Below are 19,605 nucleotides of genomic sequence, written 5' to 3' on the forward strand. Positions count from 1 at the left end.
TTTAAAAAAATATACAAAATGTTTGTGAAAAATAAAGGAAATCTATCGCATAATGGTTTTGTTAAAGGATTCTTTGAAAACTGAGTTATTCCCCTTGGATTCAATATTTTCAAACATATAATTAATTATTCATATATTACATACTTAGACTTTTGAAATATTCTATGGCTAACAAGATTTTTTTTACAATAACTATTGAAAAAGACTCCAACAAAATTTATGTTCCTGTCATGCATAAATCTTAATAAAGCATTAAATTGACTTTGCGAAATCTTATGATGTCACAGGAGGGTGGAACTACGTTAGATATCCACCCTTCATTGAATTATTTATGAGGTCACCGGATAACCTATTGCTATCTTTTCATCCGTCATTGTGTGTCAGTTGTAAACTTTTGAACATATTCAGCTTCTTCTCTGGAAAGGTTGAACCAATTTTAACCAATTTTAGTATTTAGCATCTATAGGTAAAGGGGAACAAAATTTGTGAATTTCATGGACCCTGCTTCTAGGTCCAAGGGTTGGGCTAAGTTGGTCATACATTAAAAATGGATTATATCTGAGTAAAACTAGAACTTCTTTACTTCTGGACATCAAGGAGGCAAAATGTTTGCATGATCATTATAAGCAATGATCACGCTACCAAAATTGTGAAATTCATGACCCCTGGGTTTGGGGTTCAGGCCCAAGATTGGGGCTAAGTTGGTCATATATTGAAAATGCATTAAAATTATATCTAGAATAGAAAACTTCTGGACATTAAGGAGGCAAAATGTTTGCATAATTGTAATGAACATTGAGCCATCTATTAAAATTGTAAAATTTATGACTCATGGGTTTAGGTTCTATTATTACGTGAACAAGCAAGCAGGATGTTTTCTACTAAATATGCCTTGGATAGGAGTTTTGGGCCATATGGTAAAGTACTTAATGATATATGTTAGAAATGTTTGTGTATTATTTTTGGAAAATGTGATGCATGGTGCTCTGGTGACTGTTAAGGTTCATGGGCCTCTTAGAAATTTGATTATATTGACACAGATATGTGTAAATTATGGACATTTCAGAAAAGACAGAAACTGAGATATTTTTTTTTTCATGCTTTAGTGAAAACATTGTTTACATATTGTACACAAACATGAGTATGCTACATGTAGGTTGCACTAAATGAATGATTGACATTTTCTTAGAATTTAATTTGCAACAGGATGGAAGTAAACAATTTCATTTTATGTGAACTTTGCCCATGTATTACTTAACTTTGGAGTCCATCAATATTGTAGTTATGATCTATACAGCACAGTCTGACACTTCAATGTGGACATTACACATACATTATGAAGTGGTGTAATTGGAGCTTGCTGCTCAACACTGCATGTACTTGCGAGTTTGGTTACAATTTTTTGACTGCTTATGAGTCAGAGCAGTAGATGGATGATCCAATGTTGATCATCAGTCAATGTGTTGATTAATTTCTTGTATATCTAGAGACTGCAGAAGCTAACGTAGAGAACTTTTTATTTTACAATAAGTTTTTATAAGACATATTGTTTGTGATGTAACTTACCAATCACTTGCTCTGGTCCAGGAGATGAATGGGAGGTTTTGTAGCTAGAGGATGATTGTAGTTGGTCACAAATCTGTTACTACTGTGTGTAAATTGTTTCAGTTGAGAATTGTTCACAAATTTTAATGTGCAAAATTTCAAATTTATGTGCACCAAGAGTTGAAGTAATCAGCAGATACGAACTAATAAAATTAGTTGCAGAACCAACATGAAAATTATACATTGAAATTGCCAAAATTATACAGTATATAATAGTAATGTATATAGTATTATGACAAAAGTATTCACAAAAATTTGATGAGTGAAATAGAAATTTCAGATACTGTGTATGGACTCAGACCTTGCAGTAATTTTTTTAGTATACTACCTGGTCAGCCTTCAATTACAGTAAAACACGCTTAATATAAGCAAAGAGCTGAGGATGAAAAAATTTGATTTGTTACAAATGTAATTTGTTACCGTATATCCAATATGTTCATAATATGTTTTTAAACTGCAGTGAATGAAAAGAACTTTTCTGTAAGCATGAATTCACTATAAATGTTTTCACTGTAACCATGTTTGACTGTACTGTATTTGTATGTTTGTTACGTGTACAACATTTTGACATTTCAGATGATGTTTTTGTGAAGAAAACAGGCTCCTACATTTGGGCCAATGAAGTATGGGGTGCCCTTAGGGGACTGGAAACTTTCAGTCAATTGGTGTTCAGAGGGACAGATGGTGTAGTAAGTATCTTGGCTGATACAAGTATCCTGGCTAACACATTTAGTGTCCAGGAAGACAGATAGTGATGTTAAGTTTCTTGGCTCACTGATAAGGTTTCCATGAGACAGATAATGCATATATCATGGCTGCCTCAGCTAACATTCAGAATGCACAATGGAAGTATCATGGCTGCCTCAGCTTACATTCAGAATGCACAATGCAAATATCATGGCTGCTCCAGATGATGTACATTGGACATATATGAAAGTATCCTGGCTGATACAACCAGCGCTCTAATGTTTGCTATATATATGTTTAAAACAATCCATCAACTGTTTTTTCGGTTCAGTACAGTTTTCAGTACTTTCTTCTAAATATTATCTCCCCCTTTTTTGGGATCATAATAAGAATTAAATAATATGATATGCATATTCATGTAAATGGGAAACTTTAATAACAGTGAAAGTATGTGTTTTCAAGGCAGATATAAGGACATAGCAAATGGAAAGTTGGAGTGTACATTTAATTTATTTGAAAATGACACACTCACATCTTAATGATGAATATTTCAAATTTATATGGTATTGAGAATCACCATGTTATACAATGATTTCAATGGTATCTCATGGAAGGCATGTAATTTCATCCCTTAGTAATGCTTTGTGTGAAAGCAGCTGTATTAATATCCTTGCTGTTTCAGCTGCTTTTCATAGTAACAGATGTTATCATATACATTCAGTCATTTATTGGCCAAGATTTCAATTTTTCGAATTAAGAAAATGTCATCTTAAAATCAGAAATCATCAAAGATATCTTAAAAATGAAAACAGCTAGTTTGTGCCTTAAGAATCATACACATTGTGGAACATAATTTTTTGTCATTGATAATTGGAATAGTCCTGTTAAACAGGTTTTAGATGAATAAAATGTGGACGATACTGAAGTTGACAGGACATAAAAAAATCTCGGCATCAATTCTAGTTACGAGGAATTTATCTAGTAAATCCCAAACTTAGCTAAACCGTGCATAATTAATACACTCAGGGCCCCAAGGAAGTTAAATATTGGCTAATTATAGGAAACAAGATTGATTTTACAGGATTTGTTGGGAAAGCTTGGTTGAACGAGATGAACCTTATTTTAGTTTTTTCATTTAAAAAAGCAATGGTCGTGTGTATAAAAAAGAGGATTATTCAATCATTTGATTAACAATCCACACGTACTGAGTTGATAAAGAATTGTATTTAATTACAGTAAAACCATATTACAGCAAACAAAGCTAAAGTGAATTTCTTGTTGTAATGAAGCACCTGCTGTCAGTGTATTCTCTGGGTGTAAAATAAATTTGGTCAGCAACATTTAAGGATGCATAACACATCACAATGGCCAACTTCCTTTTAAACCATAAATGTAAAAATGAATATTGGTAACATGCTATTGTCCTTTTCGATTGTAGCTCAGTGGGTAAAAACAGTGAACTCACAGCATGCCAATCTGTATAGAGTTCAAATCTTGCTGCTGTTTGATTTTTTTATCTGATTACTTTCTACTAAAACTGTCCCCCAGATTTCCTAGATAAGTAAATTTTGGATTTCCAGATGTAATGGTATATGTGCTCACTTTCCATTCATTTATACAGTTTTCTCTGGTGCGATATATACATCCTTTTCATTGCAGCTTTCTGTACTGTGGATTTGTCTTAAGATTTTGAATAGCCATGTATGATTTGCATTTTACTATGAATTCTTTTTTCAGCTTTACATTAAGGACACGGTAATAAATGATTACCCACGATTCTCTCACCGTGGCCTTTTGGTGGACTCGTCTCGGCACTTCATCTTCAAAGAGGTCATCTATGATATACTGGTATGTGTCACTGATGATGAGTTCAATTAAGTTACAGGCCAGAAATAAGTCCTGATGGAAAATCAATTTTATAACTTTAGAATAAGTTTCTAGCAGTGAATAACAAATTTGAATTTGTTTCATACATACTAATTTTGTTTTCCAGCCTTTTTTTTTTTAACCGTTTTCATTGATCTTTATAGTGAATAATTAACAGGAAGTGAATAATTCACGGTGAAGTGTATCAAATATTACATAAAGGTATTCGATAACAGGTCTTACTTCCTTGTTGAGTATCAATCTTATAGCACTGCAAGAAACAGACAAAACCAGAAGGCTGAAAAATAGGGATTATCAAAAACACTTTTAAAAAAATAACTTCCTATGTTACTTGAACGAACCCTGAACAACAACCAAAAACCTTCACAAAACTAATGATTTTAATACCTTTCTAGATATGAAAGTTTAAAGGAAGATGACTGAATTTTTAAATGATAAATTTCGAAGTGTAAATAATGTATCACTTCTATCAAAGATCATGTTAAAAACTGGAATAATGAGCCATCTCTAAACAAAAGGTCCATTGAATTATTGATTTGTGCTGAAAGGAAAGTTTTTCTTTTTTCATGAATTATTCGCATATGATATATTCATTTATCTCACTGATGCTGATTTTTCAACTACTAATGACTTTGTTTCAAATTGTGCACAGTCATATCGGGCAGTTTTTGAGACCTTATTTTTATTGTCCTTTGGAATATTTCCAGTAATGCACATCCATTATCTATCAGCTGTGTGTTGAGGTGCAGCAGCTTTCATTGTAGTCAGATTTCACCAAATCACCAGTGAAATACTGCAAAATTTATGAAGGCTTTTACTGTTAAACGATAATGTAACAGAGGTATAGAATATCAAAATCAGATATTTATGTCTCCTTCCAATAGGTCTGACATACAGTCATGTCTCCCTCCAATAGGTCTGATATACAATCATATCATGTCTCCTTCCAATATAGGTCTGACACACAGTCATGTCTCCCTCCAATAGGTCTGACATACAGTCCTGTCTCCCTCCAATAGGTCTGATATAGTCATGTCTCCCTCCAATAGGTCTGACATACAGTCCTGTCTCCCTCCAATAGGTCTGACATACAGTCCTGTCTCCCTCCAATAGGTCTGACATACAATCATGTCTCCCTCCAATAGGTCTGACATACAATCATGTCTCCCTCCAATAGGTCTGACATACAATCATGTCTCCCTCCAATAGGTCTGACATAGTCTTGTCTCCCTCCAATAGGTCTGACATACAATCATGTCTCCCTCCAATACAGGTCTTCTGGTACTTACTGGACATTTGGTCCAGTAATGGTTGAGATATTACTGGACCAAATAACATTTTACCAGACCAAAATTTTATATGCAAATTAATCCCCTATTGTGGCCCCATCTTACCCTTGGAGCCATGGTTTTGACAAATTTGAATTTACACTATATCATCAGAAAGCTTAAAATTTCATGTAATTTGAACTTTCTGGCCCAGTGGTTCTTGAGAAGAAGATTTTAAGCTGTTCCCTATATATTCCCATGTAAACCTTTGATCGCCTATTATCGCCTTACCCTACCCCCGGGGGCCATGATTTTAAAATGTCAGAAAGCTTTCATGTAAATTTAAAATTTCTGGCCCAAAATGGCATCGGCGATGTTCAACACAAGTGTTATGAAATACACATGTTTTTTTAAAACTCGAGCAATTCGCGTAACTCAAATGCAAATTGTTCAATCAAACATGCCCATGTCGTTCAAGTACTTCTTAATCAGAGTACAGTTTAAACGCTTTATTTACATGTTATTTATTACCTAATTCAAACGCTTCAAAGACATCTGTATTTTCACGGGATATTGCTCACTTGTATTATCACCCATTCGGGGGAATTGAAGATGATTGCAAGTTTGACATCTCTTTGCAATGACTAAAGAACAGAATAAATTTTGGGACATGCTGCTAAAAATTGAAAATTTATCCAATCATGTATTTCATTGGGAAAAAAAAAATCAGACACTTGGTCCGGCCAATAACTGATATTGATCAGACCAAAACAAAAATTACCGGACATTTGCCAATGTCCGACGGACCTTCGGAATCACTGCCAATAGGTCTGACATACAGTCATGTCTCCCTTCAATAGGTCTGACATGTCCATGATCATAGATTATCATCTCAACATTCTCATCACCACAATACATTTGATGTACTAGTAGTTGAGGTAACTGTGATACATCTAGCAATAACAAAGTGGAATTTTGTTGCACTTATTAAAGTCTCACAGTTGATTTCAACATCTCATTGCCAATTCAAAATTTTAGAGTTTGTTAAATCATGCCCGCATGTGTATTGTATGATGAATGAAAATCTGGGAGACTTGTTACTTTGTAAAAGTAAACATCTAGATTTTAGCTCACCTGAGTAAGTGAGCTTTTCTGATCACCCGTTGTCTGTCATCTGTCCGTCTGTCTGTAAACTTTTCATACTTTCGACTTCTTCTCCAGAACCACTGGACCAATTTCAATCAAACTTGGTACAAATCATCCTTGGGTGAAGGGGAAATAAGTTTGTTCAAATGAAGGACCATGCCCCCTTTGAAGGGGAGATAATCACAAAAATGCAAAAATAGGGTGGGGTCATTTAAAAATCTTCTCAAGAACCACTGGACCAGAAAAGCTGAAATTTACGTGAAAGCTCCCTGACATAGTGCAGATTCAAGTTTGTTTAAATCATGACCCCCGGGGATAGGGTGGGGCCACAAGAAGGGATTCAATTTTTACATGCGAATATATAGGGAAAATCTTTAAAAGTCTTCTTCTCAAGAACCACTGGGCCATAAGATCGGAGATTTACCTGAAAGCTTCCTGGCATAAAGTAGATTCAAGTTTGTTCAGATCATGGCCACCGGGGATAGGGTGGGGCCACAAGAGGGGATTAAATTTTTACATGCGAATATATAGGGAAAATCTTTAAAAGTCTTCTTCTCAAGAACCACTGGGCCATAAGAGTGGAGATTTACCTGAAAGCTTCCTGGCATAAAGTAGATTCAAGTTTGTTCAGATCATGGCCCCTGAGGATAGGATGATTAGCCACAATAGGGATCAAAGTTTTACATACAAATATATAGGGAAAATCTTTAAAAATCTTCTCAAGAACCATTGGGCCAAAGAAGTTTACATTTACATAAAAGCTTCCTCACATAGTGCAGATTCAAGTTTGTTAACATCCCCCCAGGGGTAAGGTGGGGCCACAATAGGGGATAAAAGTTTTACATACAAATATATAGGGAAACTCTTTAAATATAGGCCAAGGTGACTCAGGTGAGTGATGTGGCTCATGGGCCTCTTGTTTTATTAGTTTATCAGGCAAAAAGGTCTCAGAAAAGAATAACATGATCTAACAACAGATGTTTTATTAACTGCATAGGACAATCTTTCTGTAATGATAGGCATTCTGGATGTGAATTAAATCATTGACAGTCTGATAAAGTGTTGAAAGGCCCCATGTAATGTGTAATTTCTTACATGAATGGAAAAGCTATAATGAAGACCACAGTAGACTCGTGTAGAAACCCACAATAGAGAGCTATTCTGTGGAGGCTGTCTCTTCCTCTGATTAATGTTTTGCTACCAACAAAACATCATTTTTATAGAAGTCTGTGGTCAGACTGGGCAATGCTCCAGGGATTTGTTTAATAGTTTTTTATGGGGTACCTTGGCAGTAGATAAATTTTTATTGCTTGGAGCTTTATTTTGTCTCTAATGATTTAACGTAGTGTCGGCTATGTTATTATTTTTTAAGAATCCCTTATTTTTCATATCTGGTAATGACTATATGTCTGTATAATGAATGTTAAGATATATTTAGACAGTAATCTGGAAATCTCTTTGGATGTTTACAATACCTAGTGTGTGGTAGCTAGGACAAGGATAATAAATTTAGATCAGGAAAGTTGTAAATCAATTATAAAAAGGATTATCTCTAACCATGCAGTCCATCATTTATTAGATTTATGAGAGAAAAGTTAATATTTCAATTGAATGAAAGGTTTTGGGGTCCTATTTTGTCTACCCTGTGAATAATTGAATTTCGTCAGATTTAATTTGCCTGGAGAGCTGTATTGTTCTTTTAAATAATTGTTTTATGTACTGTTTTGAAATATTCACATGTGCTAATTTCTCAGAAATGTCTTCGTTAGTAATTTTCTATGCTCCTATAAATTACTATAGGCTTTATGTGATCTAATTTTCCATCGATGGAAACTTGTTTGGGTTGATTGTACATATAGGAGACTCAATATCATATTACCTGATACAAATGTTGCATAGTGATAACTGATTTTGTTTCTGAGAACCATGGGAAAAAATATCAGTACAAAGTTCCCCAGTCTTCCTGCTGACTCGGAAGATTATTACAACACACTCTCAATCATTCTGACTCTTGTTACAGTCACAATTACAGTCTCAATCATTCTGACTCTTGTTACATATTACAGTCTTCCGTGGAGGAGTTGGCTGAATTCAGCCATTTTCCTGACAGAATCGCATTACGTATCAATGTCCTTTGTCATTTAATGCTTCTTAGCACTGTCAAAATGATGTAGATATATATTGATGTTTACAAGGGTAACTGAGAATGGAGAAGTTGTAGGAGCCTTAATTATTAGTCTGGATCACCAATCATTTGTTCATGTTTAAAGCTTATATACATTTATCATGTGTTATTTCAGAGCTGTAGGAAAGCGAAGTTTGCTTCATAAAAGCAAATTGTTTATAGTGAAATGTCATGCAAAGAAAAAAGGAACATATTTTGTAACTAATAAGAGGGTGTAGTTGTATAAGATAATAACTGTACCAATCATTATAGTTTAATCTCCAACACAGAGGTTCTGTTTGCATCAGACAGAAACAAGTAATTTTTCAGTAATTCAAAAAATATACTGGAGAGTTAAACATTTAATGAATAGATTTGGTTTATCTGAGCATCAAGTGTGTTTGTGAAAACTTGTTAACAGTATGATTCAAGGTAAACATCTGTTACGGCTAGGACTTCCTGGTTTCTCTGCCTGTGTTGACTTCCTGATTTCTCTGCCTGTGTTGACTTCCTGGTTTCTTGGCCTGTGTTGACTTCCTGATTTGTCTGACTGTTGACTTCCTGATTTGTCTGACTGTTTTGACTTCCTGATTTCTCTGACTGTGTTGACTTCCTTATTTACTAGTATTTTGGACATTGTATGGTGCCCTCTACATTTTGTGTCTCAGTCTATGAATAGGTACTAACAATGGAGATGATATTTCTATGACAGGTTACTAAGATTTCTGAATATGAAGTGTCTTACTTAGACAAGACTGCTGTCGTTGTGATTACTATCCTGTCCTATTGACTGAGACTGTCTTTGTGATTACTTCCTCATTGACTGAGACTGTAATTGTGATTACTATCCTGCCCTATTGATTGAGACTGTCTTTGTGATTACTATCCTGTCCTATTGATTGAGACTGTTTGTGATTACTATCCTGTCCTGTTGACTGAGACTGTCGTGATTACTATCCTGCCCTATTGACCGAGACTGTCGTTGTGATTACTATCCTGCCCTATTGATTGAGACTGTCTTTGTGATTACTATCCTGCCCTATTGATTGAGACTGTTTGTGATTACTTCCTCATTGACTGAGACTGTCTTTGTGATTACTATCCTGCCCTATTGATTGAGACTGTCTTTGTGATTACTATCCTGCCCTATTGACTGAGACTGTCGTTGTGATTACTATCCTGCCCTATTGACTGAGACTGTCTTTGTGATTACTTCCTCATTGACTGAGACTGTCGTTGTGATTACTATCCTGCCCTATTGACTGAGATTGTCTTTGTGATTACTATCCTGCCCTATTGACTGAGACTGTTTGTGATTACTTCCTCATTGACTGAGACTGTCGTTGTGATTACTATCCTGTCCTATTGACTGAGACTGTCTTTGTGATTACTATCCTGCCCTATTGATTGAGACTGTCGTTGTGATTACTATCCTGCCTTATTCACTGAGACTGTCGTTGTGATTACTATCCTGCCCTATTGGCTGAGACTGTCTTTGTGATTACTTCCTCATTGACTGAGACTGTCTTTGTGATTACTTCCTCATTGACTGAGACTGTCTTTGTGATTACTATCCTTCCTCATTGATTGAGACTGTCTTGGTGGTACATGGGAGGACTTACCTAGGGAAATGTTTCACATACATGGATGGTTTCTAATATTCCCCATTGAATATATTTGGCTAAGCTTAAATTTTGTTAATATTCCGATATTAAGCAAGTCATTATCTAATGGTATTTTGTATGGCAACATAATTACTTAGGGAGTATTTCACAATTATGTTTGGTTAATGCATAGTTTCTGCAGTCTTTGTTGATCAATCACGCATGTTTTCTCTGGCATTTGCCATTGATATTTGTTTTCAGATGCACCGATTACCAATCAAAAACACTTGCTGTTGTTATACAATATCAATGCAGTGTAACTTTTCTGAGAAATGAGAATACATTTAAAGTATAAATTCTGTTTTTATGAATTATTGATTGCAGTCAAGAGAACTAACTGAAAATTAAATTTAAAAAGAGAAAGACCTAAAGTTATCTGTTGAAAAGTATATTGAATAGCTAGCATGGAGACTATATACTGCATGGTTCATCTATTTTAAAACTCTACTTATATTATAGGTTAACATTGATGTATGTAGTTATAAAGATTGCTAGATACAATGCCTAGTCACATGTTTCTATAATCCGAAGACCATGATCACACTTTTTTACTCCTTGATATTGTTTGTTCAATATCTCAAACATTTCAAATTTCAGGAAGGATTAGCTGAAAACAAAATGAATGTCATGCATTGGCACATTGTGGATGACCAATCATTTCCTTACCAGAGTAAAGTGTTTCCTGAGCTTAGTGAAAAGGTAGGTAAACAAGGACTCCACAATGTGGGACATGGAGGGCATTTTTGAAATTACTCTCCAGTGACCTTGCTCTGTGACCTTTAATCCCAAAGTTAACAGGAACTCTGATTTTCGTAAAGCTTCCAAGTTTTGTCCAAGCAAGTGCTGTTGAAATCGATGCAGTATACTCCCTAAATCCTGTACACAAGAAATTTTGGAATTTCCGCATTAAAGACTTAGCTTGAAATCAGGAAGTTGTATCATTTTTGAGGTGAGGTAGCTGTCCTGAAAATTTTTGGTAAATCTAGTACACAAGTGATACCAAGGAAGACGTGGAAAATTGTACAAGACACCATTTTTATATGCACATCAAAGACGGGATGTATTATGGTATGACGTCATCTGTCTGTCCGGACCTTGCAAAATGAACCATGAGCTCCAGGATCTTACAACTTTGTACATTTGATCACCATGATGAGAGGAAGATGCCTATTGTTTTTCAAGGTCAAGGTTGTAGTATCAGTTGATAGGAAAACCTTGTAGGCAGAATACATATCAAACTATTGAGGCTAGGACCGTCAAACTTGGTACACATACTCCTCATGCCAAGTGGAGGATTCCTTTTGTTCTTCAAGGTCAAAGATCAATGTCATAGTATCACTTTGTAGAAAAACCTTGTAGGCAGGATACATACCAAACTGTTTAGGCTAGGCCCATCAAACTTGGTACACATACACTTTATGCCAAGTGGAGGGTGCCTATTGTTTCTCAAAGTCAAAGGTCAAGGTTGTAGTATCACTTAGTAGAAAACCATTGTTTCATTATGGATACAGATATTGTCCTGAAATTTAGTCACAAGCTTCTTCTCAGGAATATATGTTCAGTTTGCATTTCAGCCAGATTGGTGCACTATGACCTACTTTAGGGGTAAAAGTGGGTCAAACAGTTTTTAGCTCACCTGAGCTAAAAGCTCAAGTGAGCTTTTCTGATCACCCGTATTCCGGCGTCCGTCCGTCTGTTTGTCTGTCCGTCTGTAAACTTTTAACATTTTTGACTTCTTCTCAAAAACCACTGGGCCAATTTCAACTTAAGTTCGCACAAAGCATCCTTAGGTAAAGGGAATTCTAAATTGTTAAAATAAAGGGCCAGGCTACCTTCCAAGGGGAGATAATCAAGAAAAGGTAAAAATAGAGTAGGGTCATTAAAAAATCTTCTCAAGAACCACTGGGCCAGAAAAGCTGAGATTTATATGAAAGCTTCCTGATATAGTGCAGATTCTAAATTGTTAAAATCTTGGCCCCCAGGGGTTGGATGGGGCCACAATAGGGGATCAAAGTTTTACATACAAATATGTAGGGAAAATCTTTAAAAATCTTCTTCTCAAGAACCATTGGGCCAAAGAAGTTCCCATTTACATGAAAGCTTTCTGACATAGTGTAGATACAAGTTTGCAAAAACCATGGCCTCCAGGGGTAGGTTGGGGCCATAATAGGGACTACGGTTTTACATGCAAATATATATGGAAAGTCTTCTGATATGGACCAAGGTGACTCAGGTGAGCGATGTGACCCATGGGCCTCTTGTCCAGATTTATTTTCATCATGAATATAGGTATTGCCCTGGAATGTGGTCACAACCTTCCTCTCAGAGAAATACATAATCAGTTCACATTTCAACTTGATTAATGCACTATGATCTAGTAGTAGGTCAAATAATTTTCGGGACTTTTTCTCATCATGGATACCTGTAGATATTGCACTGTCATTTTGTCGCAATCTCCTTCTCAGAGAAATACATAATCAGTTCACATGTCAGATAGATTGGTACACTATGACCTACTTCAAGGCTTTCCTATTCAGAATGTGTATGATATCAATTCAGAGTACATAAAGTGCTTACAGGTCCAATGGGTGTATGTTGTACTGTTTGTGGTACTGGTTTCCACAGCAACTCTGATACATGTGTAATACAGGTGTATGAAAGCGGGTAATGATTTTAATATGTAGTGCTAGAGGTTCTATATATTTGTTACTTGTTTGTCTAGAACTGTCCAGTATAAAGTGTAGAAGTTACTGACCTAAGGTAAAGCATGATATTCAGGCTCTGGTTACACAAATTAAGCCCCCCCCCCCCCCCTCCCATCCAGGAGAGACACTTTGGTTTTGTCCCGTCAATTACAAAGTTTGCAAACAAGTTTCTGGTTTAGATTGGATGAGATGGGAATGAAACTAATTGACAGTATCATGCAGTATGAAATGTAATTGTGCAAGACACTTGGTGGTGGTGGTTTAATTTTTTCAATTTCCACACAATAAAATGGGCTTATTCATGTATGCAAATGTTTGTGAATGCATTTTTTAAAGGTTTGATATGGGTTGGAGTGAAACTTGACAGATATATCCATTTTACAGGTGTAATTTTGCAAGATGCTTTGTTTTTGTTTGTTTTTTTAAATAAAATCAATTTTAAGGATTTCCAGTATTATAATACTTTGATTTGGGTGTTTGTGAATACTGTTTCTGCTACATTGTAAGTCTGTTTGGCTTGAAATTTGAGGAGGGGCAGGGAATGCATTTCTGCTTTAAAACCAGACATTGTGGAATACTAGTTACTGTCAGGCATTCTGTAGAAAGTACAAAGGGAGCTGCTGAGCAACAGACTGAGTTTTTTCTTGTATGTTTTATACTACAGTATCCATATTGTACAAAATTTACCCCCATACAGAATATGAAAAAGAAAAGTTACAAAAGTAATATCACGTTACAGTGCTTATAATTCTGTTGAGTGTGTTGTATAGACATAGTCTCCACTGTATGATTGTAAGCTCTTGACTGAGTTCAGAAAGTAGATGCTCAAAGTAAACAAGGAAGACGCCAAGGAAAGGACTACACATTTAACCATCCATTTCAAGTGGATTTAATAACCTTCCTCCTCATTTCACTTAGCTAAGAATTAAAAGCACATCCTTAATCTAAAAGAATGCAAATTTTATGTACATTTGTATATTGTCCATGACTGCATGGTCAAGAAGAGAGTTGTTACACTGTTGTAATCAGTCAGGAAGAGAGTTATTACACTGCTGTAATCACAGGAAGAGAGTTGTTACACTGCTGTAATCACAGGAAGAGAGTTATTACACTGTTGTAATCACAGTCAGTAAGAGAGTTATTACACTGCTGTAATCAGTCAGGAAGAGAGTTATTACACTGCTGTAATCAGACAGGAAGGGAGTTCTTACACTGCTGTGTACTGATCTCACTATTATTTATTACATACCCATCAATGTATCATTTTGTTGATACTGTGGATTTCACAGCGTGTGATCCAGTTTTCCAGATCATCACATTGTGGTTTTCGGATTCCATATCAGTATCCTCTGAAACTGATGACAATCACAATGCGTCATAAACAAGACTGCATACACAAAATATAATTTAACTGTATGTCTGTGTTTTTGGTAATTTGGATTACATTTATTATCTTATAAATGTGGATTTAAAAATACATAAGAGGGTATATAATAAATTTATCATCACTACAGTAACTTGATGCAAAGAGTTGGATCACGTCTATTGACAGGCGCAGATCATCAGAGCAAACTTGATGCAAAGCTTCTCGTGTGATTTAATGATCCGCACCTGTCAACTTGACGTGATCCGACTCTTCATTGATTACAGAATGCTTCTGTATATCTCAAATAAGTTCACCCCCAGAAATGCTGTAAATTACATTTCATGCAGGAAAACATTATTTTCATTTAATTTTGTGAAACTGGTTATTCATGAATTTTTGTTTCCATATATTGATAACTTGAGCAATAAATATTGATTTATAAAAGCATAATGTCTCATATAAATACATGCAACATTATATCCTTGTAAAAATAAGGTCCCACAAAATGAAAGTATTCTGCAAAGTAGAACTGGTGCTCTGTAGTTTATTGTGTAGATTTACTTATCTATCAGAAAAAATAATTGTTTTCCGCGACATTGTGTGTGCAGAATGAAGAGTATATATGATACACTGTTTCATGCATAATTAATTTGATATTGTTTTATAGGGTGCCTATCACCCCAGCTTTATGTACTCCCCGGAGGACATCGCTGATATTATTGAGTATGCCAGAATGAGAGGGATTCGAGTGATGCCAGAATTTGATACCCCAGGTAAATCAATAGATTCCTTAACAGTCGGACAATGGCTGGTGATCATGAATAGAAACCAAATTAAAGTCTTGAAAATCAAACACTCAAAGACACTGATGAAATAGTAAAAGTATCTACCTGATTATCATGTCATTTTTTATCTTTCAAATAAAAAGAAACATGTATTTTTAAAGAACATGTATAAAGCAGATGATGGATATTGAAGAAATGTATAAAACGCTTTGAGACCTTGAAAGTTTGCTTTCTTTTTTTCATGGTGACTGTGGATTTGTATTATGATATTTCATTGATTAAATTCAAATTTTATAGTGCCCACCCTTCCTCGTTGATAAAGGGGGCATACTTTTTTTGCACCTGTCAGTGGGACTGTAGACAAATTAAGTTTTATTCACTCAATATCTTGAGAACCCTTTGCTTAACAGACATCAAACTTGTTACACTAGTTTTCCCTAACGAGTACATGATTCCTTTTGATTTTGAGGTCACACTTTTCTACAGATATTGATCATATATCACACAAGTATGTAATAGGCAATTGACTTTCAGCCAAAGGACTCAGTGTAATTTTGTAACGGTCAAGCTCTCTCGCTCTCTCTCTCTCTCCCCCCCCCACCCCCCCACCCCCCACCCCCGACCATTTCAACAGTTATTGATCATCATGCAAGTCATTCGTCATATGAAGTAGTTCATTGGTTAGATGCAGTTTGGGGGCATCCATCAGTTTTACTGATATTCTTGTTGTAATAGAGCTATGTGGGAAAACCTACTTCTTGTTTTGAAAATCATGCAGCAGGTGTAGATACATTGTTTTCACTTTTGGTCTGAAATCTGTATATTTGATATATAGGACACACCTACTCCTGGGGTCTCAGTCACCCAGAGCACCTGACCCAGTGCTATCAGGGAGCCCACCCAGTCAGTGGTTACCTTGGCCCTCTGGATCCCAGCAAAAACAGCACCTACCGCTTCCTCAAGACATTCTTTAATGAAGTACTGCACACCTTTCCTGAGCAGTACATTCACCTCGGAGGTGACGAGGTTCCTATGACATGCTGGTAAGTGTTCTAGAATGAGAGTTTTTAGCTCACTTGAGCCGTAAGCAGAAGTGAGCTTTTCTAACTTGTTAATAGTCTTGACTGTCGCCATCAGACACCACTGTACCAGAAGACCCAAAACTTACATGTAATCTTCCTTATTTAATGCAGATAATTTATCAAAACCGTAATCACCCCTCACCCCCGTGACCATTGTGGGGTCACAATTTTACACAGGAAACATGCTCTGGGAAATAAATTTGTGTCAGGTTAGACTTGTAAGATTGCTCAGTGTAAAGAATATAGTTGAAAGATAATAAGAATAGGGCCATAATTCATAGTGAAACGGATTACCCAAGTGTTAGATTATACAGATTTCACTGTACATGTATTTAGGTATGTGAAAATGTAACTGTTCTGCTTATTTGAATTACATGGCCAATGGGCGTACATACAACATACTCCCTTCATGCTAAAACTGAGTTTGAGTTCAAAATATTTTGGCCTGTATTAGGTGTCTTATTACTTCATGCTGCTGCAGGTCCTCCAATCCAGATGTGTTGAAGCTGCTGAATCAGCTGAATGGTAAGCCAGACGAGCCAATAAATCTACAGAATGTAGACCCCTACATGTACAGCTATGATATCCGTAAAGTCCTGGAGTATTATGAACAAAGGTAAGGATTCCAGAAACACAGAACATGGTGACACTCACTAAAAGACTGACATGGAAAAACGATGTCAGCTCCTGATACATATCTGGCATAGACTCTTCACATTTTGTGCATCTTCTGCCAAGTCTCTAAATTTACCATAGTTCAACAGATGAAGATTTCTGATTTGTTAAGACATACCGTATACGCAGAATTTTTAGCAAGGATTTGATTTTGGCATTATTAGCGAGAGTGATGAGATCACTAAAATTGAATATTGATAGCAATTTATTCCATATAGGAGGTAATATTAAAACTTTCCCGGAATTATTAAGTCGCTAAATTTAGCTCTCGCTAAATATATATACCCATTTTTATGGAAAAATTGCTAAATTTGTGTCTCACTAAAAATTCCACATATACTGTAAGCAATTTCTTTCCAAGAACACCTGTGTATGATGTCACCAAATTGGGCATGATTTCCTTGAATGGCTGTTTTGGAAAAAAAAATTATTTTAGAACTCACAATGGCTGCCATGACTTCTGTGTGACTAAGGTGAACAACCTCATCATCACACCCAGTCATCTGTCCAAGATATCTTAGTTCTCTCAGTAATGAGACTGGGATTCTGTGACTGAGATCCATGTTATACCAGTGTTTGATTATGGGATGTTGTTGCTTTACAGGTTGACGCAAGACTTGAAAGACATTGGTAGAAACCGGAAGAATGGAGTACGGATGGTGATGTGGCAGGAGATTATGAATAATAACATACAGGTGTGTATAATGACATAAAGTGTTCTGATTGTGGCCGATACGTAGTGTTCTGATTGTAAGACGATATATAGTGTTCTGATTGTCGGGCGATATGTAGTGTTCTGATTGTAGGGCAATACGTAGTGTTCTGATTGTAGGGCGATACGTAGTGTTCTAATTGTAGAATGATATATAGTGTTCTGATTGTAGGGCGATACGTAGTGTTCTAATTGTAGAATGATATGTAGTGTTCTGATTGTAAGACGATATGTAGTGTTCTGATTGTAAGACGATATGTAGTGTTCTGATTGTAAGACGATATGTAGTGTTCTGATTGTAAGACGATATGTAGTGTTCTGATTGTCGGGCGATATGTAGTGTTCTGATTGTAGGGCAATACGTAGTGTTCTGATTGTAGGGCGATACGTAGTGTTCTAATTGTAGAATGATATGTAGTGTTCTGATTGTAGGGCGATATGTAGTGTTCTGATTGTAAGACGATATGTAGTGTTCTGATTGTAAGACGATATGTAGTGTTCTGATTGTAGAATGATATGTAGTGTTCTGATTGTAGGGCGATACTTAGTGTTCTGATTGTAGGGCGATATATAGTGTTCTGATTGTAGAATGATATGTAGTGTTCTGATTGTAGGGCGATACGTAGTGTTCTGATTGTAAGACGATATGTAGTGTTCTGAATGTAGAATGATATGTAGTGTTCTGATTGTAGGGCGATACGTAGTGTTCTGATTGTAAGACGATATGTAGTGTTCTGATTGTAAGACGATATGTAGTGTTCTGATTGTAGAATGATATGTAGTGTTCTGATTGTAGGGCGATACGTAGTGTTCTGATTGTAAGACGATATGTAGTGTTCTGATTGTAAGACGATATATAGTGTTCTGATTGTAGAATGATATGTAGTATTCTGATTGTAAGACGATATGTAGTGTTCTGATTGTAAGACGATATGTAGTGTTCTGATTGTAGAATGATACGTAGTGTTCTGATTGTAAGACGATATGTAGTGTTCTGATTGTAAGACGATACGTAGTGTTCTGATTGTAAGACGATATATAGTGTTCTGATTATCGGGCGATATGTAGTGTTAAAATTGTAGAATGATATGTAGTATTCTGATTGTAGGGCGATACGTAGTGTTCTGATTGTAGGGCGATATATAGTGTTCTGATTGTAGAATGATATGTAGTGTTCTGATTGTAGGGCGATATGTAGTGTTTTGATTGTAGGACGATATGTAGTGTTCTGATTGTAGGGCAATACGTAGTGTTTTTATCGTAGTATGATCCTTAGTGTTCTGATCATAGGATGATAACTAGACTAGTGTTCTGACATAAGATGTCTCATAGTGTTCTGATTGTAGGGTGAAACATAGTGTTCTCTTTAATGACACATCTCTATTCTTGTTTCAGCTTCCTAATGACACAATCATCCAGATTTGGCAGGGCGATATGGGTGATGTACAGAGGGCAATAGACATGGGATATCACACCCTGTACTCCACATGCTGGTATCTGGACCTCATTGAATATGGCACAAAATGGCCGAAGTATTACACCTGTGATCCTGCAGACAGTTCAATGGGTAAATGATGGAGTCAAGAAATTTAAATCCAGAGATTGTAGAAAATAAGCTTTTGAAGAAAAATTAAAAAATTTGTTGCCATTGAAACCAAGTTTTTGAATTTTTACTACCAAATTTATAACTGAATTAAAGGAAAGGAGCCTGACAAGATTTCCTGGAAATTTCATATTCCCACTGTATTTCTTTGACAAGTTGTGTATTAATTCATCAAAATTGTGTACAAATTCCCATGCAAATCAGGTTGTGTAATATTTATATTCTATAAAGGAAAGAGTAAAAAGAAATCTGCAAT

General features: G+C 35.8%; 1 protein-coding gene across 7 annotated transcripts in view; it reads left to right on the forward strand.

The window, feature by feature from the left end:
• The window catches only part of LOC125663934 (beta-hexosaminidase subunit beta-like), a 58,341-nt gene that overhangs the window by 28,706 nt on the left and 10,030 nt on the right, over positions 1–19,605 (forward strand). For all 7 annotated transcript variants that reach the window (XM_048896383.2, XM_048896386.2, XM_048896385.2 and 4 more), the window contains 8 exons: positions 2,182–2,294; positions 4,030–4,140; positions 11,019–11,120; positions 15,160–15,265; positions 16,113–16,320; positions 16,841–16,975; positions 17,639–17,729; positions 19,142–19,313. In XM_048896383.2, the coding sequence (XP_048752340.1) occupies positions 2,182–2,294; positions 4,030–4,140; positions 11,019–11,120; positions 15,160–15,265; positions 16,113–16,320; positions 16,841–16,975; positions 17,639–17,729; positions 19,142–19,313 (1,038 nt within the window). The remainder of the gene's footprint in view (positions 1–2,181; positions 2,295–4,029; positions 4,141–11,018; positions 11,121–15,159; positions 15,266–16,112; positions 16,321–16,840; positions 16,976–17,638; positions 17,730–19,141; positions 19,314–19,605) is intronic.

Source organism: Ostrea edulis, chromosome 1 (genome assembly GCF_947568905.1).
Source record: "Ostrea edulis chromosome 1, xbOstEdul1.1, whole genome shotgun sequence".
In the NCBI taxonomy this organism is placed as follows: domain Eukaryota; kingdom Metazoa; phylum Mollusca; class Bivalvia; order Ostreida; family Ostreidae; genus Ostrea; species Ostrea edulis.